Source organism: Tribolium madens, unplaced genomic scaffold (genome assembly GCF_015345945.1).
Source record: "Tribolium madens isolate multiple individuals breed KSU strain unplaced genomic scaffold, Tmad_KSU_1.1 Scaffold_96;HRSCAF=242;Tcas5.2_LG5, whole genome shotgun sequence".
NCBI lineage: Eukaryota > Metazoa > Arthropoda > Insecta > Coleoptera > Tenebrionidae > Tribolium > Tribolium madens.
In genome coordinates this window covers 7,644,171-7,671,457 of record NW_025401068.1, presented here as the reverse complement: position 1 = coordinate 7,671,457, position 27,287 = coordinate 7,644,171, and the positions used below count along the sequence as shown (strand labels likewise).

Sequence of the window (27,287 nt, the reverse complement as noted above, 5' to 3'; positions counted from 1 at the left end):
AATATTAATAATAAATATTTCATTTTACTTTTATGACAACTTTAGTTATCATTTAAAGGCAATCAACCCGCAATAATAAAAACAATCAAGTATTTTCTTTCGTACGATACGACTAAACAATAAACAATAAAATTTAAGATTATTAAAAGTCAAGTCACATATGCATTTCTCAGTTTTTCTTTTGTAGTAACATTTCTTGCTCAATTCGTCATTCCCAACACGTTCAAAACTCTTCTCAACAGATATGTCTAAAAGAAAATATTTACAACTCCAACTCAATTTTTTTTATTTAATTAATGTTATCAACGATTTAGGCTTTATAATATTGTAAAATCAGGCGTAATAAGGCGAGAAATTTTGCTTATATAAATTGTCAATATTGGTGAAGGCGCCGGGTGCAATAATAACATTTTTCACTCTGCAATAGATAAATCAACAAAACAAAATATTAAAATAAAAAACATAACTATAAAAGATTGTTGTAAATCTATTATTACACGTATTTAAAAAAAATGTGTTTTCTTTGTTTACAACAACACCAAAAAGCTTAGAGGGAATAAACTACGATCACGTATAAAATAATAAATCTGAGGTTAAACTGGGCGTGCGATGTTATCTTATAAATTTAGTTTAAATATAGCTGTTGTGGTTTCAAGGTTTGAGAGGCAACAATGCTAGTTTTGAATGATGATTTTGTAGCAAAAATTAAAAATAAAGAAGTATTTGTTAACTACASATCCAAAATGTTATTTATTTCTCTGGAGTGTGCCGTAAATTTCTCCAAATCACGGCGTGAGTAGAATATTTTTCAATCGATGTTGACTTCTATATAATATTTACCTTTAATTTTAATTAATAAATGGCTCAATGTAAATTTAAAATCTGCTCAAAACCTTAATTGAAAAAATATGCCATATTTTTTTTACTTATCTGATTTATTAATTGCAAAAAAATGGTGGCAATATGAGAATAAATGTGTTTTAATAATTAACTCAATAAATTATAATATGAAGTTTTAACTTTTTCTAACACTATGATAGTTACACTTTTTTACTTATTTGCTGACATAAAATTTTAATAACCATCCATCTCTTCATGCAACTTTTCTCACAATTTTTCATTCCATCATTAATCATACACTTGACATTGACAGCTGTGGAAAGTGTTGTTTACTAATCATTAAATGTTTAAAGCTTGTACTACAAACACTACAAATTTTATAAAAATTAAACAAAAAAAGTGTTTTAAATGTTGCAAAACAAAGTTAAATATAAAGTTCGTTATCTCRAAAAAGTCCAGATCAAAAGAATAGATAACATTACAATAAATTCGCAGCTTATGCAAATAGATATCCAAATTTATTCATTTATCTTCAGGAGTGTCGTTTCTGCAAACTACAGTAAATTTACTTTGCTGCATTTTAACTTAGCCAAACTTTATCACTAATATTGTACTGCGAAAATGCAGTGGACACAAAATTAATTGGGCTGGAAATTTAGCAACCATACACAATTTAATAAACTTAAAAACTTCAACGTGTTTACAATTTTTTTTGTTTGAAACTAAAATTAATTAACAAAATGCAATTTCAACTTTACAAAGCTCATTTATGTTACATAAAAGAAACAGCWTTTTTATTAAAGAAAACATCAAATTAACGAGAGCATTAAATATGAATTACGTTTGTCTTCAGATGCGTTTCTGTAAGAAACATCAGCACAGTTTTTTTAGTTTTAATTTAGTTTTTAGAACAATGAGAAATAAAGAGGTTAAATTCTCAAGTCCCGACAATTACTTTCTTTGTTTGTGTTTTACTAACCAAATTATTTAAATTGACAATATCCTATTAAATTAGATCAGCCAGAAACAAAATTTATAACTACTGCTTTAATAATACCTGTACAAAACTTAAAATAGTACAAAAAAAATGTTTCCAAAACTCCAGTATATACCTTAGAAACACACAAAAAAAAATTATGTTCATGTAAATAACTATTATTATCATTTATCATCATTCAAAATTATTTATCATTTTAATTATGTGTATGTTTAATGATTGATTTTATATATTTGAAACAAGTTTGTGCACTAGATTTAAATAGCTAAAAGTAGTTTAATCTAAAAGGCAATAATAATTTGCATTTATGTTCATATATCTCATCATTCGGAATTTTTAATTTTGCGAAAGTACACAAAAACTAAGTTAAACTTTCCAAAATAATTCTTAGCTTTTGTGACCGAAACAAACAAAATTAGGCAAAATTGACAAACTGACTTTACCCTACTGGTCGAGTGGGGGTATCTAGTATCAATATCAAGGGTCGCCGCGACGGCAGTATTCTCTATCAGTATGCGCGTCGCTCCTTGCTGGCTAAAGACCTCCTGTGCATCAAGTCGCGTTCGTTGTGCGTTCAGAAATTTAAAAAAATTGCCAGTATTCAGTTTGCGCTCACCCACACTATTAAGTGGTTTCATCTTAAAAAGTCTTGGAGTACAAAAAGTAAGTCTTTGAAGGAAAGTTGAGAAAACAACTTGCGAAAGGACGTCACTTAGTTTATCATATAAACAAATAGAAACAATGATATCTATTAATAATGTTATTGTTTCGCTGTGATGTAAAACATTTTGATTTAATTGAATAACCATTTATAAGWTTTTTTTTACTTTTTTTTACTTGCCAATTAATTGGCTCAAACAAGCGTAGATTATTTCATAAACAAGCATTTAACGAGGCTTTGAACTGGCAAAACTTCGTTTAACAACTCGCTAAAAGCCCTCAACGACCTTTCCTAAATCTGAGTAAAAATGTTATAGTTGTTATAAAAAATCTACTAATAAATTTTGTAAAACTTAAACCCTTTCTGTGATAAATGAACTCAAGTTTTTATACAAGAGAAATGCATTTCTTTGAATTACTTTTTATTTCCAATCTGATAAATAGCTAGGAAGAGTGGAAAAATTCAATTTCCAATAAAAAAAGTGTGTGATCAGTTTTAAAGGGTTACATTTTCACCAAAACTTTGCAATGAAATCCTGTCGGATTTRTAAAATGTAATTTGGACTCTGGCGCTGTGCTGGCCTGAATTGAGGTTTAAGAAGCAAAATTCTAATGCAATTAAGTTAGCTGTAAAAATTTGGTTTTCAACACTAAAGTTTCATATACAACCGTGATGAATGTAATATTTTCCGGAGCAAAGCTGTTTCATTAGAAAAATTGCTCCACAAAACATGTTATCCTAAAAAGTTAGTTGCTATTTGTTGTTATCAAATTTAATTAATGTATTTAATAAAAAATTATTGAAACCATATTATGACAAAATTTGTAAACCCTAATTGCATTTGTAATATTTATAAATGAACAAAGCGAGTCAAAATTTAATCTGCATATATACCTACTTATTCGTAACACTTTTTAAATTTATAATAAACTTTTATAATTGAGTATGGAAGTTTTTCGTTCAAACTAGTTCCTCTCTCGACCAAAAATAGAACCAAAAATATATAAAAATGTATATTTATACAAGTTTATAAAAACATGCATCAAACGTATTACTCGAAGTAAAAATATTTCGTTAGTTATTATTTCAATGCAATGAAAATTCTTACTACTGTTTGTATGCATATTTCAGTTTGATTTATATAAATTCTGGTGTCATCGCTACAGTCGAAATAATTTACATAGTCATACAAAAATAATAAACATTAATAGATTTGCCGTACACAGTWTAAAAAATTAACTTTTATTAGTACATAGTAAATAAATAATAATCTCTCTAAAATAATATTCACGACACAATTCCAACCTATTGACTTATTTCATTTCTTCGTCCTGTAAACAACTCAAAAAATATGAGATGCAATATTTGCGAGGAATTTACAAAGTGAATGCCTCTGATGAAAAAATCGTTTCGCCACACAGGAAATTGTCTTTTCGTCTCGATTTAACTTCTTAAGACCTAATAACAAAGGGACCCTATTTCACCATCAACACTTTATTTTTTTTTTGCTTCTACTATAGATGCAAATGAATCGAGGTGAAGTAGAGCTTTTCTACAAGATTCATTAACCGGACAAATAAGCTAAATGTGTCAACTAAAAACAGCAAATCTAAATTAACAAAACTTCTTGTGGTGAACTGAAAGTGTCCACTTTTTTTGCTGATTTATTTTGTTGCGGAAGAGACCAGTAATTTCAAGCGGCTTACGATTCATTTCCCGTTTTTAATGAAATTTTCATACAACGCGATGGAGGTGCGTATTTTACATTTAGGAGCGCTTAAAATTATGGCTAGCAAATACGTATGTTTATTAAGGGTTGATTAAAATAACGACTCTCATAGCGAATGGCGTTGATATGTTTACACAGATAATCAGAATTTAATCGGTTAGCTGTTTRCCTAAACAAAAAACAGAGCTTTTTTAATTGACTCAAAAATGTTTCAATGTGCTTTCTCTAAACTTATGTTATCTTAATTAAACTATCAAGATCCAAATTCTAAATAAGCTTAACGTACAATAATAGTTTTACTTTCAACTTTTGACAAAAGCTGTCTCCTGCATGTATATGAAAGGTATTCAAATTTTGTTGTGTCTAGCAGATTGTAAACAATATTTTATAAAACAAAAGACAAAACTTAAACCTTTTAATAAACATTAGTATTAGTATCCTTTTGTGAGCACAGAAAAACTTTTTTTTAAGAATTGCTTTATCGATTAAAAACCTGATTTTTTATTAGTTTTTAACTGTTGATTATAAATAGAGATGTGCTACAGCTTTTATGTATGTTTGCAAACTGAGTCACTTTAACTATTATACGTATACTTTATAAATCTCCAAACAGTTAATTTGTGTAAAAGCGTTAGTTATATGAGACATTATAGCAACTCCTTCCACGTTCTTTATATAGTTTATGGAGAGTTGAAGACAAAATAAACTAATTTACACAGGTTCACGTGTTTATGCTTTTTTGTCCTTTAGAATAAGGTTAAAAAAGTGTCATCTTTTAATTGATCAAATCTCATAGTTGTAACAAAGGTTTTTTAAAAGGTTAAACAATCTGAAAATTTATATAGTAATTGCAATAACGAAATTATTAGGTATGCATCACTGTTATGCAAATAAATTAGTAATTATACTCACCTTAGTTASGTATTACATTGGCATAAGCTATGTTGCGTGCAATGCATACGAAACGTTTCATTAAAAAATCGGACAAGAAATTTCAAAATTATTAAATCACTAATATACTCACAGAAAAAAAAATAATGTAAATAATTGATCACTTTTTGCGACCATCTTAAATTTACGTTGTTAGTTACATAAAATATTAGTTCGAAACCGTAGCGATGAAAAATGAGTACATTTTTGTCCAAACTGAGGTTCGGATTTAAGCATCACTATAAAATTCATAATTTTGTTCTCGCTAATTTTCAACTAACTTTTTAAGTTAAATATTAACTGTTAACAACATTAAAAAAATTATTGCTTCAAAAACTTTTACCAAACAGAAAAGACAAAATTCTGTTATGACGAAATGTCTTCCTGCATTCAAATTTTTGACAAAAGTTATGAAATATTTTTTGTTTGCAGCTTTTTAGACTTTACAAAAGAAATCCACTACTAACTTAACTCAAACAACTGATAAAAGTTAAGAAGCTTAAAAGACACCAAAAGTTTGGAACTTTTATTAATGAAAGTTGAGATTTCAGACTGACGTAAATTTAGCAAAAATCTTTACTTTAGTGAAATAATTGTTAATAATTTAATCTATAAATGTGGCAGACGTTCTATAACTTGCACCTGATTTTCCAAATCTTTAAATTGATTAATTCTCTTCTCCTGYCAATGACTCAAGTTTAGTCATATCTTATTAGAAATGAAGAAATTCTTGCTGAACACAAAACAATATTGCAGTACGATGTACCTAAAGTATTTGCAATAAAATTGTAACAGCTGCTTTTATTTTGTACCAGATGTATTAGATGTATCTCCCGATAAAATCAGTTCTTATAAAAATATTTACACGACCAACAGTAGTATTAAGCTAATTTGTTTATCGAAATAATCTGCGTCTACACAGTTTATCAGATAACTGCGTACCAAACTTTTCATGCACTATTTCATCTAGTTAATTATCATAAACCAATTGAACACTCGCTCAACGTCATATCCATTTTAACAATTTTTATAAATTAATTCCAACCCAATAACTGCGGTCACAAGCTCAAACACAAATAAGATTTTGCATGACAGATTTCGACAAAAAAAAAACACGAAATGTCTACATATGCAAATGTTTAAGCAAACATGTAATTTTGATATAATAGTGATTTATGATTTATCAAAAAAAATCAAGGCTATAAAATTTTACAACCGGTAGCAGATTGAGCTTATTTATTTTAACAAACTTTATTCGCCGCATAAGAATTATAAAGAAAACATTTGCCCTAAATATTAATAGATAAATTATACAAATTTTATTATTAGCGTAAAACCAAGCTTGGAAGCACCAAGAAAGTTATTTTTTTCAGAAAATACAAACTTGGTTGTAGAATTAAATGCTAAACGCAAAAGTAACTTCCAAGTTAACAAGTGTCGTAGACAAAGGGTAATAGACTTGCTCGTTTCTGAAACAAAGGGTTTTATCACCGAATAAGCATTTTTCTAAACTGTATAAAAAATACAACTGTGATAAACTGTAAAATACATTGTATTATACAATTATTATAATTATACGTCTTGTGCACTTAATTTTTAATGAAACACTTTTATTGAAATTGTATATTAAATAATTATGCTTCCTCTAATTTGGCAGATTGTTAAACTAATTAAATAAACGAAACAATTTTTTCTAATAAACAAATTTAAAAATTATTATATAAAAAAGCCATAATAATTTATTAAACAAAGTGACCATTTAAAAGATAAACAAAACTGAACTAGTATCATTACCATGGACATGTAATTGATAATGATATATGTAACATGGAAATGTAGCATAACACATTACCAACATGTAAATATAACATAACACAAATATTGCCAAACTGAAGCAAAAACACTGCTTTATAACATTCAGTTTGTTTGTTCCAGATCAAAAAATGTACACATACTTATATATGGCAAAAGTTGAAATAGATTTCCAAAATACTTACATTTAAACGATGTTGACTAACGTTTTGTTTATTCTACTTTTTGATATTCTGTACGTAGAATTAAATTCAACTAAATGCAAACATAAACATTTCTAAATTACATTTTTTATAAGCTGTCACTCGACCCAATCGCGATTTTTTTTCGGCAACGCGACGCTGTAATGTGAATCTAAACTTGACAACCTCCCGAGTTGGCAAGGTTATAAATATTTTTTAAGCCAAATACGTGAAATCTTTCATCGTTTCTTTTTTATGGTGATTTATAATGGCATTATATCGTGTGAACACAAATAATTCAACTCTGAAGGCCTATCTGGGTTTAGTCAAAATTAAATCAAATCCAATGTACTTTATTATTTTCTCATTTTAAACGCTAATAATTAATTTAGAGTAATAAAAAAAATATAATAAAAAATATAATGTCTAAAAACTTGCAAAACCTTAAAACAAATTACTATCAAAGTTTAGAGTTTTTAAAATTCTACATGTGGTAATTAACAATTATAAAAAAGTTTTTAGAGCTTTTTAATAGTTATTTGTACCAAGGGCATAATAAGAAGATTATGACCAGAAGGAATGTCTAAAACCCGACACTAGGAGAGTTTTTAATCTCCTGAGGATTATAATCGACAATTTATTATGCCCGTGGTACATACAACGTTTTACTGTATTTTAGATTGCGTTTGGCTTCTCTCAAATAAGAATTTAATATTCCTGACAAATTTGGTGTAAAAATTGAGATCGGAATGGATTTCATTAATTCCGTATGTTGTGATTGGTTATAAAAAATCTAAAACATCTGGTATAAAGTCATATAAAATGCCAGTTACATTCCATGCCTATTAAAAATWCATGCATTTTTTCTATTGCTGTTTAGAACAAAAATTTAGTTTTTCGGAAATTACCAGTAAAGTTTACAAAACATTCAATAATCAAGTTTATTTTAGGACTCAGATTAATATTGAAATCGATCGCAAAGTGAATAAATTAGTCGGTAAAGTGTGAATGTTTGTTTAATGTTGGTTATGTATTCCAAATATTTATATAATTTACCAAATAATTTAAAAATTTTAATTTCAGAGAAAATTAAATGTTAAAAATTCTCTTCAGCACTAAATCAATTAAATCAACTTTCTACAAATCTACAAAGAACATAATATTTAATAAAATTTCTATGAACACMYACCAAAAAGAAACAAAATTTTTGGCCATGGAAAGAAGGTGCTACCGATTGTCTCACCACAATATTGACTTGGTAATTTCAGTTTAACGAAAAMCAGACTTTATACTAAAATCTGWTAGGTATTTTGGTTGGCGTAGTTTGTTTACCCCAGATAAAATCGATGCAAAACACAGTTTTGTTAAAATCAATTGTCCGAATTGAAACTGGTTTGCTTTCATAAAAAAAGTACTTTAAGTAGTTCACGAAACGTTGTGCTTACCTTGAAGACGCATTGTGTAGAATATAATTTGTAAAGTTCAAAAATTTAACACATTTATACATATGACACCACGAGCCTTCTTTCATTCAAACTCTCTCAGTTAAACCTCTGTCACATTGCCTCGTTTAGTACATTAGAAATTATTTACAGTTGTAGTTTTCGCTTTTATCTCCGAATTAAAAAACGTTAATAACACTGTAAATAAAATATTCACGTTCTTACTCCGTAATAGTGTGACAAAAAATGGATGAAAGCCAAAAGCGTATAGGTAAACTTCCTGTTGCAGCTTACAAATGGTTGTGGGTCCAGCTTCATACGATAAGATCTAACTGCTCTACAAAGCTCACACCTATAATCAGCGAGCTTAAAAAGCTCTTCGTATCTACGGGCCATAAATAGATTATTTCGAACTGAATTCAAGACATAATTGTATTAAGAGTAATTGCAATCACATTAAGTCGTGTGTTGCATACTCGTAATAACAGAGAACGTTATTCGGAAATGTTGCAATGTTTTTTGTTAACTGCTGGCTGAAAATGCAACTAAAAGTTTAAGAATGTTTGCGTGCCTTAACTATTGATATTTTTTAGGGTTATTTTTGTATACTTTTTATCGGTTTGATGGTTGAAATTTTCTTTTTTAATATAAATATGATGAGACATTTTTACAGTTATTTATGTTTTGTAAATAGCTCACGCTTCAGAATTTGCTTTAGCTTTTTATGGCCAGCATGGGTTAGCGTTAGATTAAAGAACAAAGACTCCAATCAAAACAAAATTCCCTTCTTTCTGAACATACGACGTATTTTCCTCATTGAATAACGAAAATAAACTTTAAATAAAATAAACTAACACTTGTCAGTTAATTCATGAATTTTTTGTTTTTCTTTTATTATACATTTTCCATAATTAATTAACTTTTTGGGTGAATTCTACCTCAAATGTGCAGATTGAAAATCGTAATTCCGATCTGATTTTAATGATTCTGAATTAAGTAAATTGGTTCTTTTGTTCTTTCCTTTCCAGTTGACAATTAAAATCCGTTCAATAGAAAATTGAAATCTTAATAAATACATATTCAATTTATTCAAATAGAGATTTATTGCTAGATTTCGAATATGAAAAAAAACGTGAGCTGAATTACAAACGAAGAAATAAACCCCGAAAACGCATAAGCTAACAAAAATGATCCTATTCAAAAGCGAATTTTAGGCGTAGAGAAAACTTAGCGCAAGTGTGACATATTGCCAAAATATAAATTTTGTGAGGTTGACAAATGGAATTTTTACTACATTTCTACAAAAGCACGGATGTTTAAAAAAAAACCTAAAGGTTTGGCTTGATATAAATAATTTTCATGTAATTAAAATTAAGCGAACGGTCCTCTTAACAACTTAGTTAAGCTTTTTGAGCTGAAATTACTATAGAGTGTAATAATTTGCCTTGCGTGTGTTTCAGAAGTCCTATTATCTCTATCGTTTATTTCAGGTTTAAATAGCTCTAAAAAATTGCGTAAGTGTAATGTGTTCTAAATTGTATTTTTTTCCTAAGCTAAATATCAGAACATTAAATAAAAATATATTTAAACAAAAAAATACATAATTGGCTATTATCAAAATAAGGAAGCTCTTCTAATAGATGCGACACAAAATGAAAACTCGTTACTCCCATTTGCTCCTTCGAAGGCAAAAGCTGTTGGTAAATGAAGTGGAAAAAGCACAAAGTAGTTAGTACGAAGTTTGTTAAAAACCACTTAGTTTTAAAATATTTACATAAAATAGACTCTGTTTTTTTTTTTTTTGGTAAAGAACATAAATCATCATCATTTGATTTTCTTTTTAACCACTAATTTAATTACTCATTACAGTTCAATAAATTACACGCGTGAACAAGTGAATATAGCCAAATTATACACTATATATAAATTAGAGCTGATTTATGAATTAATAAACTCAATATACATGCACAACGCGCATCTAATCAGGAAGCAACTTAAAATACTAGACCAAAGAGTCACAATAAAATTCTAGAAATTTTAATTTTAATTTCGTGTCAATCTTTGTTTAAAGTTGGCGAAGCAGCAAACTTAATGCATGGTTAAATTTGTTTTTACAACTGAAATATTGAACTTTAAAAGGTCCTGGTTGGTTAATTCAATTTTCAACTTTAAATACACGATTTTTCAGTTAATCGAACTAAATTTATAAAAAAAAATTTAGAATTTCCTGAATTTCATTTACTTTATTTACTATTGGATCACCACCGCTGCGGATAATTTGTTAAAAAGATAAAGGCAATAAAAGAAAGCGCGAGCAAAAACACAAAAACGTAATAAAAACTCTTTATTTTAAAAAATGCCGAGTACATGAACAGATATTCTTGAAAAATATATGAAGTACAAAATCAACATAAATTAGAAATATCTCCAATTACTTAAACCATCTCTAAAATCACACTGGAACTGTCTGTAAAGAATTACACAACATAGATTTTAAACCAAAGTTTCTCCAAATGTACGAAATTTGAGTGATTTATTTTACCACAATAGTAGAAATTCCGGTCTACCAATAAATTATTCTTAGCTACGTAGTCGTAGAAATGGATTCCGAACAATACACAGAAGAAGATTTACAATTGTTGCAAATAATAAAGAGCACTATTTTTTACCGGAAAATGTAAACATCAAAAAGTAATTACAGTAATAATAAAGCTACAAGACACAAAGTGCTCTTACGGATTGGAACTCTCCGACTTTTCATCGAGAAACACTCGTATTACAAACTCTATCACAAACAAATGATAAAACTGCTTTCAAAATTAGAGAGGAAAATTTCAAATGCTCCTACTGACTCTAACTTAATAAAGTTCCTGATAACATAAAATATTCAAGAAGCAAATGTTTAGAACTAAACTAATGTTATCTCATAATTAGTGGTAGCTAATTTCTGAATTATTATAATAAAGCCATTTAATGAGACATTAAATTTACACCTGCTAGAGTTTAGTAAGAAGGTGTTGAGCTTGCAAATTTTATTAATTAAATTTTAAATATTCTTCATTATTCTAATACACTTGCTAAGTCTTTGACGACGTTGTTGATCTAATTTGATAATACAAAGCTCTAAATTTTTAATTTTTTATTTTCAATATCTAAATGTTACTTTATGTTAATTTACTTTTTGTTTCATTTTTAGAATGTGAATAAATGGCTGACTAACGTTTCAAAAGATTTTTTTAGAGTAGATGTTTTGTATTCCATAACATAAACCGCGACTTCGCAGATATTTCACCTGGAATTGCACCACGAAAACAATAAAACCAACTCGGATTAGACGTTTCCGATTTTAGTCTCAAGAGTTACAAGTAAGCAAACGAAAATGACTAGGAAGTATCATCTACATAATTTCAAAGATCTGTTAAATTTGAGTGACCTTTAAACGCTCGTTAATAATTCAATTTAACACAAGATCTAATTAAACTTATTTCTCTAAATGCAAACAATAAAAAAGCATTTAATTAAATCTAATTATTTTGCGATTTTTCAAATAAGATTAATTTAAGAAAAGATGCTTATACTTTTCATTTATTTCGCAAACAAGGAATGTAAACAAGTATTTTTATAAATTAAATTAAATTCTTATTCTAACAGACGCATAATCGCTATAATGTTCTACTCGGTTTTTGCGTTCATTTATTTTACAGGAAAACAAATGAGAAAATTGTGTCTTAAGCTAACCTTAATTCGATTAATCTCTTAAGCAACAAATTACTTGAAAAACAARAAACCAAACGAATTCGAGTGTAAAGCAGACTCATTTTTCAGGAGCAGTATTTACCTCTTATTGGTAGGAATTACTTTAACCAGTTGAAGCGTTTATTAATTTTGATTAAAAGTGCCAACCAATGTTTAAACAATCTTTTAATTAATATTAGAGACAAGACATAAAAGATAAAATGGCCTTTTTCGCTAAAATCATGACCATATTTTCGCCTGCAACAACGTAATACATGTCACATTTGTAATAAAGTGCAGCAAAAGTTCCATCTGACCACTATAACCAAGGATTTATTCACTGTTTCCTCACATTCTAAAACCCGGAAAAATTAAACTACAAATCAGGAATAAAAAACAAACTTGCGATAAATCACATTGTAACTGAATGTGTAATCATTTACGATCGTCTCTGAGACTATAAGACTTTAATTAAAACACTCATAAATATGYAGCTCGAGCTTTTTGCGTCACTCGTGATTATACAGAAATAATGTTTTATAAAAAACTCCCTAATTCAAAAATACAACCGATAGATTTACATCAGGTATAAGCAATTTTTTCTCTAATCGAGTATTTTTCTAGGTAAAATGACTATTTAAAACCGTTGTTTATTTGCTGTCAATCAATTACAAGATCTATCGGTGCGGTAATTTTTAGGTATGGTGCTTGCAGACGTAGATTTAAAAATTGATGTTTTAAATACATATTTATGACAGTTGACAAACCTTAATTGCTACTTCTTGTTTAAAAATTCAATTTATTTGAGCTTTTTTGCCGAGTCAGCTGTTACACATGTCAAAGCTTTTATCTGTTTTTCTATTACACCTTTTGAATTTTAATGTTTTACTTTCAATAAAAGCAGTTATGTTGTTTGTACGCCAATGAAAATGCGCTAAAATATATTTTTTTTATTTTAAGTTATGTTGAACATAAAAGTTGGAGAAAGCTTTATAGACCAAATTGAGTTGGTACAGAAAGTTTTGAAAGTTTTAGTAAAATTAGATTTTAAATAACAGAAAATTTTAAACGTAAGCAAAATAAAAGTAGTTAACCTAATTGCATGTTTGATATTTAAAATATTGCAAAAATAGTTTGTATATTTTATTATTAATCAAAATTATTATTTAATAAACCTTTAACATTACACCTATGTATAAACTTTCATACAAAAGACTCTCTGCATGTTTGATTACACACTTATTTTTTTGTTTTACACTAAAACTTTAGGTGTCAGCAATGCTTTTCGTTTCGCAACTTAGTTTTAAACTTTAGTTCCATTCACAAGATTGGCAATTAACTTGTTCCGCTTGAAATAAGCAATCCAATAAATGTTTCGAAAATTAACTTCGGCTATTATCAATTATCAATTTAAAATTCTCTAACAACAAACATTAGATTWTTACATTTGAAATATTTGTTTTCAACAAATTATGTCTGCTTTGACAAACGTAGCTAATTAAAAATTAAATCACCCACACAAAATGTCTTTAAAACACTTTGCTGATTATTCCCAATTTATTCGAGATGCTTCTGTGGGTGTTCATCCAATTAATTCTTTCTATCGTAATTTTTAGCAAAGTTTTTTTAATAAATAATGTTTCAATCAGTTTAAGTAACACATTTCACAATTGGATCCTATCACAAGCTACCACATTTCGTGAAAATAATCCAGGAAGACACGAAAATCGTGGCATAAAACCCATACTAGCTTTTATCATTTTTTGTAAAGATTGCTATTTTGTAACAAGTGTCCAGGTTAATAAACAAATTTTTGATCAATTTATAGCCACATAAACGTCTGAGAACATGAAAGTCTAGCGTGCATGTTCAGATACGATAAAATATGATTTATTAGAGTCTTCATCTTAACATTATTCCTTAAATGCCCTGTAACTTGAAATGGGTGTCAAATGATGCAAGAAATATGTAAAAAAGCATGATAAAGACACAAACTAAAAAATAGATTTTTTAACCATAATTATGTCCCAGTTCTGTTACATTTAACTAAGTAGTTTAGTATTTCATGCCTTGTAGTAATTAGTTTATCTACTAATTCATGCTAATGTCAACGGTAAAGGTTATAAGAGACAATAAAACTTCTGCAAGCTGCAATAAAGTATTTGCAAGAACGTAACAACAATAAATCTCATGAAATACACGGATTCTCGGTAATCAAACCAGCAAACTAATTTCATTTGCTCAATCAAAACAATATTCATTTAAATTGATTTTCAATTGTTGTGATTAATTATTATTAAATGTTTATTAACTTCAAACAAATCAACAACAATTTCAAATTGCCTTAAAACGGTAATATGGCATTTAAACGTATAGTTCACCCTATTTCAAATTGTAAAAGTCTATAAATCCCTCACGCAATAATAATAATAACGTAAAACGAAAACTAGGTAATAAAATATAAAAATACTTTCTCAGTCGTGGTTTAATCGAAGTGATTTATGTTTTAATATTTTCAGATTTCATCTCAAAAACTCAATCAGCTTGTTTGGAGACAAACATACATTACCATAGGTACGACGACATACGAATATCTAAAAGATGCGAGAAATTGATTTCGCCCACACAAGACAAAGATTGAGAAAAGAAGTAGATCAAATTACAGTTTTAATTGTTTTTTCTAAAACTGAGTTGTTTAAACTTTCGTTTTATAAACATGGATAAAGACTTTCAATTGGCTGCTAGCTTAAAATAACACAAAAATTTCAATTTTAATTAAACAAATATTTTTACATTGGCAACAAAAAACATCGAGTATATAGAAAGTAAGTTTAAGGTTATACTTCGATTGTATCAAGCCGTATAAAGTGCTTTCAATAACAGCTGCTTTTTAATAAAAGTGTCACTTTTTAAAGACCTACAAAACAATTTAAATTCCGAGAAACCACGCAATGAAACGCTAGATAAAAGATAAGATTAAACTTGTGGCAACATAAGGAAATACCAAGTCAATTCCGTGAAACTCAGGCAAAGTCCTCGCTGGACCTGTATCTGCAAACATATTTCCAATTTCACCTCAAAGTCATGTTTCAATTTTTCAAACGCATTTTAGATTTACAAAGCGAAAACTGTAAAGTTTTACTTCAGGACAGAGATATTAATTTTTTTCAGCACACGTTTCACGAATCGTCAAGAGATTTCATAAAATAAAAAATATCCTCAGACCTCACACTGATAATTGATTTTTTTATCTCTTTTATGTTTGTTCTTAGTTCAGATTTGCACTTTCACTATTGCGTTGGAAAAATGGCTTTGTTGGAGACAGTTATAATCATTTAATAATTACAATTACAGATAATAATTACAAATTTATTTCTCACTTTATTGTAATTGTATAAAATATGAATAATGACTTCTGTAAAAAAAAATTTTGTTTCACTTAAACTTGTTTTTCTTAACGACACTTTAATCGAGAAATGGGAAATACAATATATAATTTTCAAGAATTTTTCCATAATTTGTAGATTTTAAGTACTACTTCAATTGTCATTTTAATGTATCTGTTGACGTGGTCTCTACACACGGTTCTTTTACTACCCATGTGTAGTTACCTGAAATATATTATTATTATTATTATTATCATTAATTAACAATCAGTAATTATAAATTAAAAAATTAACATAWTTCTTTGGTTATCGATAACGTAAGCTACACCTTTCAAAATTAATAAAACGAATATCAAATTCCTAATGAAAATTTAAGCTATCTGAATAAATAAAATAAAACAAAAGTTGTATTATAGCTTGTAACACCCACCGTGAATGCATAAAATGATTGAAATTTKAAATGCCATTTCGTGATGTAAAATGTAAAATAATAATTTCCGAGTCAATAACATTATAGCTCATCTCAAAATTCGATTAATGATTTTATTAGTCATTCTGTAACATTCTGTAATATTAAATCAACTCAAATTACAATTTTTTTCTGAAAAACTATTACTTCAACTTTATAAAATATTTTCTAAACTTGAAAACAATTTTTTTTGCGTACCTACCTAATAAAATTCTATTTTTTTAAATTTTCCTCACGACGCGAACAAATCCTAACTATTCGGAGTTTGTGAAAAAGGCTGCCATACATTTTGTGAATCGAACCTTTTCGAACACACGTGATATGAAATACCTACGCAAGAAATAATGATTGATTCAATGAATTAAATTACAGTTTGTAATGAAAACTACAACGTTGAGCCCTCGTATATTTTCAGCTAAACATTAAAACGAAATTTTCGGTTGGTTTGCTGTGAGCTTTCATCCAGCAAAAATGTGCGAATGATTGCTTTTGCCACCTGAACATTGTCTGGAGAAATAATAATTTTGTTGTCTGAAAAGCGATCAATCACCTTGTCATAAATGGATCTCCTTTAAATTTAAGCCAACCGACAACACCAAAACTTCAACTTTTTTAAAGGAAATTCACTTTAGTGACAATATGTTATGTACAGACAATATACCAGCAATTTTCTATCGCTATCGAAATTCCTTTACGTAAGTCAATTTCAAACAAAATTCACTTGRCTCATTGACTCTGAAATACTTACTTATCACTGCTAAAATCTCATTAATAATTTTAGTTAAACACGTTATGATTTCAACCAATCAGAAAGCAAGAGTTTTATTGTTTTAGACTGCTGCTTTAAAACTCATTACTAAAATGTTAAAATACTTTTATAGAAAAAAATTCAACATCAAATTAGTGTGCAGAGAATTCATTTGAATCTAAAATTAAAAAGCTTTTTCATTTTATGCAAGGGATTATCCATAAAAATAAAAGTCCAACTTTTGTCATATAGGTATTAAAACAATAGCAAAGCAGCAAATACATTGAAAACTTCATGTACAATATAATTAACTCTTGGGTTTCCAGTTCTCATAATGATGTTTTAAGTAAAAAATTAATTACTTATCTGTCTGTCTAATAAAAGTCAAAGTAAACTTCTRTTAATCCAAAAATCACACATTTTCTGTTAAAATAATTAATGTAAATAATTATTGTACTCAAAGATGAAGAAAGATCATGAGTGTATTTAATGGTTATTTTATTAAAGAAAAAATAAACGGCAGAAAGAATAGGAAAGAAAAAATGTCAACATAAAAAACATTTTTTTWAATTTTTTCTTCACAAAAAATTAATTAATTAAATTTCCTGAAATCAGCTCTTCAAAATTACTTCAGATTTGATAATAATTGAGAGATTTTGGCTTTCTTATTCTCCGTTTCATTTTTGAGCAGTCACAGATTTGCAATTTCTGTTTTCTGTCACATATTTTTCGGTTTTTTGAAAGTTACAAGCGCTCCAATTTCATGCTTTTAACCTGACATAAAAGTACTCCCAATGTCAAATCATACATTTACCAAATGTCAATGTTTCAAATATGTAAACACATTTTTTCTTATACTTTGCGTCTCCAGAGACGTGCCAAGTTTACTATGTTCGCAAATACCAACAACAGTATCGAAGTCACTCCGAAAATATTTCCATATGAAAGCACTATAACAGGGAAACGTGTCAAGCCCCATGTTGGATATTTTGTAGACATATTACCTAAACATACACCAGTTGTATTACTAATTTTCCTCCGACAAATTTTTCATTAAAATCCCAACACGTATTCATTGCTTTATRTGCTTTAATTGTAATTTACCACAAACGTTAAACAACAAGTGACAAGAGAACACGAAWGTTTAATTGCCTCAAGGACAATACACGTATTTTAACTGTTTTGACCGATAATTAGAATTATTATAAAGAGGTTCTAATCTAATTTAAGCTGAACAGTTTCAGTTAAAAATCAGTTAAGAAATTTAGTGTTGTGATAGAAAATGATTAACTTTATTAAAATATGCGTGGTAATGGAAGCCCCAGCTGCGTTTACACCTCAAATTATTGCTATTAAGATGTTTATATATTCGTGTCAAGAAATTTACATTTAATCTATATGTAAAACATGTATACGAATTTACTAGAACAACCCAAATTGTGCCCATAACATGAGCACAAATCTTCCTCTTTTTGAATAGGAAATCGCCGGAAAACCATAAAAGAATCCTTGATCTTTCCGTGTTAGGGACACATACATCACCTATAATGTGTTTCGTTTTCCAGAATGAAGTACAAATCGAAGTAGCTAAATCAACGAAATGAAGCGCTTGCATCCCTCGCCTAGAAGATAAACTCGAAAGTCGACTTTTTTTTGTTTTCCATCCGGTTGATCATGAATGAGTTCGACGGCGTTGATAATTTTACCCAAGAAGGAATGTCAACAACTAGCATCTATCTGGAGGCAACCAACGATTCAGATCTGCACAATGGAACTGACTTTGGGATGGAATACGAAGAGTATATCTATGATAAAGTCTACATTAGGATTATATTCATCTCGCTCTACACTGTCGTCTTTTGTCTGTGCTTTTTTGGTAAGTGGAAATTTTTAATTCGATTATTTGAGGCGATAAATATCGTGTTGTTTACATTGCGATATCGAGCGCAATCTAATTTATGTCAAAAGAGATCACATCAGTCATGCCAAATATACATATATTAAAACCGTTGCGCGATATTGCCTAAACTTTATATTTTGATACCTATTTAAGACATTGCTGGTCAACGAAAGTAGCTCAATAAGTTTATTTAGTTAATTAATAATATTTAGTTCAACGATGTTGACCGGATTTGTATTATTTTAGGATCATTTGTATTGTGTAAAACCATTTTGAAAAGCTCCTACAAAGATTGCTAGGTTCTAGAAAATAAGCTTTATAAAAACTTAATTTGAATTCAACTACTATTATAAAAAATATTTGTTAGTTAGTTGGACACATCATTCATTAAAATTAAAAATAAAATATTTTGTTTGAAAAACTTTTCTATTATTTGTAGATTAACAGAAATAAATAGATAATAGATAATTCTTGTCTTTAAATTATTTTAAGTCGTTGACGTCATTTAAAGAAGATCAATAGGTACTCCAATAGTATCAAAATGGTCAGAATTGACAAAAACATATTTTTTTTATATTAAGGCCAATAATTCACCCATTAGTCGTAATAATTTTTATGAACACAATGAAACTATTATTTATAGAACCATTTCATTCATAACAGAACCAGTATCTCACCAATCGTAGTAATAAAACAGCGAAACCGTTCATTATTTCAAAAATGTTTTTGCAAGTTCTAAATTACATGGCAAACAGTTCAATTAGGGCCCTCTTTAAGTACATATTATAAATCTTTATTGAATTGTGCATCCTGACACTTTAAACTCCTTTTATAATGAAAACGTCAAAATGAATATTGGTTTTAGATAGTAGATGATTACATATGAAATGTCTCTTTAAAGAATCTCACTTATTGCATACTATATACGSCTGATTMAAACACCAAGCATTCAGAACACTGAAATTAAATTCAGCTCAAGATTGACAGATAATTTCAAAATGTAGGTCATTTAGACTGGACAAATAAAGAACAAAAGTGGGAAAACGGCGAGACAAAGCCATGTTCTAAACAATTGCACAAGTTTCTAAAACACATAAAACATGAGCTTCAACGGTCATAAAAAGCTTTCGATAAGATTTTCTCGCAGTAATATCGTAGAGTACAGCTGTTYCATTYAATGGGAGTCCTTCTGTTTCTTAGGTGTGTAAAGACTTTCAATTAGTCTGAAATTAATAATGGAACAAAATTGGATGTTTGCGAAAACGCAACATTGAGTACACTAACATTAAAGCTCTAAACAATTCAATTTTGTTTACCAGGGGCTCACTGTGTGCAAATATGCTGTCACCCACTCTAACAGAAAAATCCAAATTCGCATTCGTTTTGGTGAAATTAACTATGTAAGAATAAAAACTTTATGAGACATAACTTGTTTTTTTTTTTAATATTTTGTTAGTTATATTATATTAAATCTGACTGGTTTAATCTCGGTTTAAAGTTTTGCTCGTTTAGTTTTCGTAAACAATCTTTGTAGAAGTATCAGTAACGTCCAAAATAAGATCAATAGCCAAAGTTGAGTTTAAAGTTTATACATTATCTAAGGCATTTTAACTTGAAACTTAAAATCTTAACCAAAGTGCAACTGCTATTTCGTCAATAAATTAATGCCAACAATTACAAAAATTTTTAAGGATTATTGAGCGTCTAGACGCACTGTGTTTAGATTGTTTGGTTATAAATTAATAATTGATACTTCTGGCATGTCTGAATTTATAGGTAATAATAAGTAATATAAGTATAATAAGTAATAAGTAAATCATGGTACCGATACAGACGCCAATTAATCAAAATTCTCAAAGTCTGCTACCCTTCCAAACTTTCCAAGGAACCAATAATTGCAGCTAAATGTAACTTGATTAGGTGTGTACGTCTTATTCAAGCTCGAAAAGTCTTAAGCTTAAAAAAATTGAAGAAATAATTTATTTCAAATAGGTTTAATGTCTTATAATGAGTAATGACCAACAATTTTGTAAAAGAAACTCACAACAGAAACTTCTGGATTGACTAACTTTCAAAATTACTTTTCTCCAAAAGGCTGAATGAATTTTATTTACGAACCAGTTAAAAATGATGAAAAATWATTTCAATTACTTAAAAAAGCCACGCTTAAAAAACTAGATAAAATTTTCTTTGAGACAAAAATATTCTCGTCGAATTGCTTTGCTTAATAAAACACAACAGAACTAATTGAACATTTCCAGTCTCTATTCCCTTATTAAGCCATCTGGAAATAGTCTTACATTTCACTGCAGCAGAGCTGAAAATACAATAAATGAAACTACTTAATCTTTGTAAGAGGGCCATTTTATCTACTCATTAAAAATTGTAAATTTAGATCTACTGAAAATTATTTCAGATCTAATATAATTACTTCTTCTGTTGCCACCTGTTAACAAAGACTAGAATATTCCATTTTAATTGAGAGGGGTCTTTATAAAGACACTAATGATTTCCTAATTAAATAATTTTCTCATTTTTCCRATTTCAGGAAATTTGCTGGTTATTTTGGTCGTGACATTAAGTCGACGACTTCGATCAATCACCAACTTCTTCCTGGCTAATCTGGCTGTAGCCGACTTCTGTGTGGCTGTTTTTTGCGTCTACCAAAACCTGTTTATATACTTCGTCGACAGGTAAGATCGAATATTTACCCATTTTCCTAAAGAAAAACGACGTTAAAAAGAGTAATTTTGTAAATATTTTTAGTTTCCCCTACAAGAAAACAGGATATTGCAAAATATTAGGGTCAACAGATGTGAAAGCTTATATTTTTAACATTAAGCCGATAAGATTGTATAAATAGAGAAAAACGGCTTTTGAAGCTTTTTTACCAGTGATCAATTCACGAGAGCTGAAAAAGCTGCACTGGTTTCAGGCACAAGCCATCAAAATAAATCTATTTTTAAATCTTTAATGTTAAATCTCTGTTTTCTTTTATTTATCGCAGAAACATCAAAGAGTGGTGTTACACAATTATATCAAAATTAAGGAAAATCAAAGGGCAATCTCGTGCTAAATCGTATTTCATAATTTATCCCTTCAAACCATCTAATTTTTCATACTGAAAAAAAAATTGCTACAGTTTGAGCTCTCTTAAATTAAATTTATTTTTGGTCGTTTCCGCACCTCCACGAAGACAAAATCGTAACTGATATTTTTGTTCCAGCTGGATGCTTGGCGAGTTTTTGTGCAAGATGTACATGTTTATCCAATCACTTAGTAACACTGCAAGTATTTTTATCCTCGTTATCATTTGCATCGAGAGATATTTTGCTATCATTTACCCCATAACTTGCAAACAGATCCTCACGCCGAGACGACTTAGGGTAAGATATTCATCATAAAAAAAAAATTTGGAAAGTGTATTCGATCATCAATTTACAAACTAAATGAAAACACTAATTCAGACAAGCTTAGAATCTGTTTTGCTGTTAAACGTCGCTCCGAATTTACACTTGGATAAATCAAGTACGATCCTAACTTCTCAATTTGCTTTATTTTGAAATTTTTACTCGCGAATATATTCGTTAATAATAAGTAACTCTTTATTGCAGATTTTAATTAGTTTTCGGTCGATATTGGAGGTGCATGTGAGCACGTAGCAATTTTGCAGAATTAAAGCCAGTGTTCAAACCACAGATTTCAAACTTTTTTCCAATTAATTATTTCTAAACACTGCAATACACATTACACGATATTAAGCTCACATTGTTTTAAATAATGATAGTGCAAATGTCCAAAACTTTTAATTGTAACACTAGTTCTGCTTCGAAAACTAAATATATAAATATGACATCAAAACAATTTTCGAGTTCATAACAAATATTACCTTGCATGTTATAAAATTAACTTTCAACGCTTAATGAAGGTTTAAAATAAATAAAGTWTTCGCAACGTTAGTTTATGTATACAGACACTTTGCTGATGTATTCTACAGGTGTACCGTACCGAACATTATTTACTGTAAATATGTACACAAATCGTTGAACTGTTCCTTATTCCAATCACTAACAATACAGGGTCTCTCAGATTTGAATAAACAGTCTAATRTATTAAGGATATTCAGTATTGTTTCAGATTCAGTACCTTTTAAAAATTAAAAACAAACAATGGACTTTTGCAATTTTTTTAATAAACGGTTGTCTAGTTTTAAAGCATTTTCTTCTTAAATTTTGCTTCTGAAATGGAGAGAATGGCATGTAATATGCCAGTTTCAATCTGAGGCAAATGCCTAACACGTCCTGTTTCCCAAGTAGCGATCGATATTTCAGCTCAAATATAGGTATAATTCGCATAGCAAGATTTTAAAAAACCAGAAAGGAAAATTAGTGGAGAGCAAGAAACATTTTAATTGAATTGATTAATCTTCCATCAACAGTTTTAATTGAAGTGGCAAATATTTACCACCGGCTCTAATTTTAAGTTTGCAGAATCAACAAAAATTCGAATAAAAGCAATTTTCTAATTTAACTCAAATACCCAAATTCCATCGTAAATTTAAAGTAACGAATTCAATAAAATACCTACAAAATATCTGAAACTTTTTTATCTACTATCATTTAGAATAACACCGGCGCTCTAACTTTAGCTTAAAAGCTCATTTTACGAAATCAGAGATTCGTAATCACTCGAAAAGTAAATAAAACAACTAAGAATTTAATAATGTTAATCTAAATGCTTTACGGGCTATTTTCGAACGATTTGATAAAACCTAATCCGAGAGGATAACAATGAAATTAATCCATCTATCAATCATATTTGTCAAAATATATTTTTGTTTGCTACACGATTAATTAATTTTTTGCACCATTTTTGCAGAAACAACTGCAAAAAAATTCTTTTAATTAAAATGGAAGTCACTCATTTGAAATGAAATTACAACTGATTAAAATTAATTCCACCAAGAACTTTAATTAAATTACAAGAATTTCGTTCAACTATTTATTTTGTAGTAAATTTTATCTTTTCTTGAGAGCGATGAATAGGGAATCAATGGATAATTGTATTTATGAAATATTAATAAAACGGTTGTATTGCAAAGAAGGTTTCCGTTCAAATGACTCTATTAACATTTTCATTTTGTTGTAGTTAATCATTTTAGGAGTCTGGATTACATGCATCCTCTACAGCGCTCCAAAATTTTATTGGGGTAACACTGTAACAGTCCCCACGAAAAACATGACAGAGACTATGTGTGTCTTGAACAGGACGAAGTATAATTCGGAATTGTTCGACGTGACTCATTTCGTTTTGTTTTACAACATCCCTCTAATTATTATGTCGGTAAGTGGGTTTTTATTACTCTATCCAAAAGAGAAAACTTCTCTAACAATAATTTACAACCTGTAGTAAAACGCTTTCTTTAATTTTAATTTTATGATTCTTAAAAAAAAAAATTACATCTTGGCCCTCTTCCATTAAAATAATTCATTTTGTGAAAGAGAAATCTATATGTCAGTTTAAACATGATTTTTATTTCCTCAAACACATCGAAAATGGGTTATTACATCAAAAGTCACGTTCTCTGTAGCTTGTCGAAGAAGTAATTTTAACTCCTCTCTATTATCAGTGGCAAATGAGCAAACGTGTTTAGTTTCACTCTAAAAAATTATATTTCGATCTTTTGCAGTTGCTCTATTCGAGGATTGCAATTTGTCTCTGGAATAGCTCTCAACAATTGAAAAAACAACTCAACGCTTCCACCAACTCTAATCAGTATCAGGGATTGTGTCAACGACAATCCAGTCGATATCGAAGCGATAAAAAGGTAGGTTTTGCGTTAGTGTTTACACCGGAAAAAATGCTTTATTTAGTACGTCTGATTTTCAATAAACTATACAAATATGAAACAATTAAAAAACAATATTTGCAGTTCTCGTGCAGTTTTTATCCGCAATGCAAATTTGTCTTTGACTTTGACATTGTGAATTTATAAAGTCTAACTTATCTATTACAAGCTTTATTAGAGTTATCAAAAAGTCACAAATTTTAAAACCAGTTTTTTTAGTTTTAATTGTGTTTTATATGCCGCTAAAAATTGATGAATTCCCTAAATCATTTTATAACAAGCTTCATTTAGTACGAACTTATAAAAACTAACTTACAAAGTTTCATAATATTGAATTAATAGGTACTGAAATAGCATTGCTTGAAGCTTTGCAAAACAGGAGAGAAAATTGCTAGGTAAATTCTATAAACACTTCATTATCTCAAAATGTGCTTTGAGAGATTTAAGATATGCAACCATTGTAGAATTTTAGATGTTTGGATGCAGAATGCGGATGTTATTGTTTTATTTGTTTTCGAATATCTAATTTCAATATCTGATTTCTTATCAATATTTTAAAAACTGCAAGACCAAAACCAAAAACCAAAATCTTTAATTTGCTAAATTTAAGATCCAGATGTCGGAATAGACCTAACAAACTAAATACGAAACAAACGTCTTTGTTTTTTTTTTAAATAAGTTTTTGGTCAAAGAACAATTTGCGTATTTGCCAAGATTTAGGACTAATCTCCGGAGAGAACGTGAAAAAAAAATCTTACAACTGATATAAAATGAAAGAACTATATTCCATATTATCCTATTAAACGAAATAATGTTCAAAATTCCACACCAAGAATATTTGCGAAGTATCTTACAATCTAATTTTTTTTTGAAAATGGTATATTTAGGAGCAAATGCTAATTTTAGATCCAAAATTATTAAAACTTGCATTTACATTTTATTATAAAATAAAATTGTAGGTCAATAAATATTTTTCGTGTTTATTTATTTGGGTTATACGTCGGGAATATTATAGAAGTGCAGTCGCACCGCTTATAATACTAGATTGTTCCTAATCAATCGAAAACCATAAAACCGCAAACGTTTTTATTTATTTTTATGTAGAAAACAATTATTGAAGTAAAATTTCAGATCAACTCTAATTATATGAGTTTGTCAACTCACTATCTTGAAATAATAAAGGATACATGAGCTCAGATTTAAAAAAATTGGCAAGCGCTGCACCACAACAAAGCTCTTATTCTTTCATCCAAAAGATAAGCGTACATACCTTACTTATGGTTTAAAGTTTCAGTGTTTAACCTGACATAATAAAAAGAAATTTCAGACGGTTTCTGCTTTAAATCAATTCTCCTTGAGTAAAAATCTATTTCTAGTTTGGTGGTGACCTCCACTTTATGTATTCCTTGTCAGTACAATAATAATGTTTGTTATTTCTATAACACTTATTGACCTTTGTGACACAGAACATGTACATGTTCTCAAATTAGTTAAAATGAACAGTTCAGAGATTTTGTATTGATTTCGCTTTTGGCTCATGTGTATCTGCTCTAACAGGGCTTTATGTAGTAACGTAAAGGGTAAAACACAATCAAATGTAGATCTAATCGGCGCAATGTAAATCCTAATAACTTCGCTCAACTGTTTATTAGAAGGGGACTTCATTACCAAATTTACCAAAAGCTTTATTCAAACTCATAAAAACTTCAATTTTTTACTAACCAATCGCTTACATATATCCACTTTCGCACATCTGTTATCCCATTTGCTCGATCAAATTGCCGCACACATTGTCGAGATTGCATACATCACATTTCAGGTGGCCAACGGCGCCGGCGACGCCAAACTCTTGCAAAACTCCTCATCGAATATGCCTGCGAATTCGAGCCAGAACGTCCTTGCGGCTCGCAGAGGCGTAATCAAGATGCTCATAATCGTCGTTTGTGCTTTTGCCGTGTGCAACTTGCCCTTCCACGCGAGAAAAATGTGGCAATATCGGTCATCCAATTATCACGGGGATACCAACTTCAGCGCCCTCTTCACCCCATTAACTTTCCTCGCCACATATTTCAACTCGGGAGTCAACCCTTTGCTTTACGCCTTTCTATCAAAAAACTTCAGAAGGTGAGTCGGACAATTTCTCGTTATATTTAACTGCAGGGATTATTGACTAGGGGCATGAGGGAGATCCTGCTGTGCTCTTGCCGCAGGAGGAGGCAGCAGGGAAATCGGAACCATCTGAGTTTGCATGTGGGCATTCAGAGGCATGCGTCCACAAGATCCACCGTCAAAGCCAACGCAACAACGGTCACGATTGTGAATAATGACCACAGTTCAGAATGTTCACATGATGTATGAGGTTGCGCTTCCTGTCTCTACTGTTCAAAATACAGTTAAAGAGACAGAAATGAAATAAAAGTGTTTGTATATGAAAACAGTTTTATGTTGAGGAGCTTTAAAATGTTACAAGTTTGTGAATTTGATGTGATGTAATATTCTAAAACTGAGCATTGCAGTAATAATGACTCAGTTATAAAATATTACTTATCTGTGTTTGTAAATACTTAAAATGAATTTAAGCAGTATGTATTTTCCTACTTGTTTCAAA

At 29.1% G+C, this 27,287-nt stretch overlaps 1 protein-coding gene across 1 annotated transcript; it reads left to right on the top strand.

Annotated features, from left to right (window-relative positions):
• The first annotated feature begins 2,374 nt into the window (after nt 1-2,374).
• On the top strand, nt 2,375-27,287 carry LOC123013670 (trissin receptor-like). The gene is made up of 8 exons (XM_044412367.1): nt 2,375-2,500; nt 18,497-18,807; nt 21,380-21,524; nt 22,058-22,217; nt 23,980-24,174; nt 24,521-24,658; nt 26,499-26,803; nt 26,854-27,287. The coding sequence occupies exons 2-8, from the start codon at nt 18,606-18,608 to the stop codon at nt 27,035-27,037; spliced, it is 1,329 nt and encodes a 442-aa protein (XP_044268302.1). The 5' UTR covers nt 2,375-2,500; nt 18,497-18,605; the 3' UTR covers nt 27,038-27,287.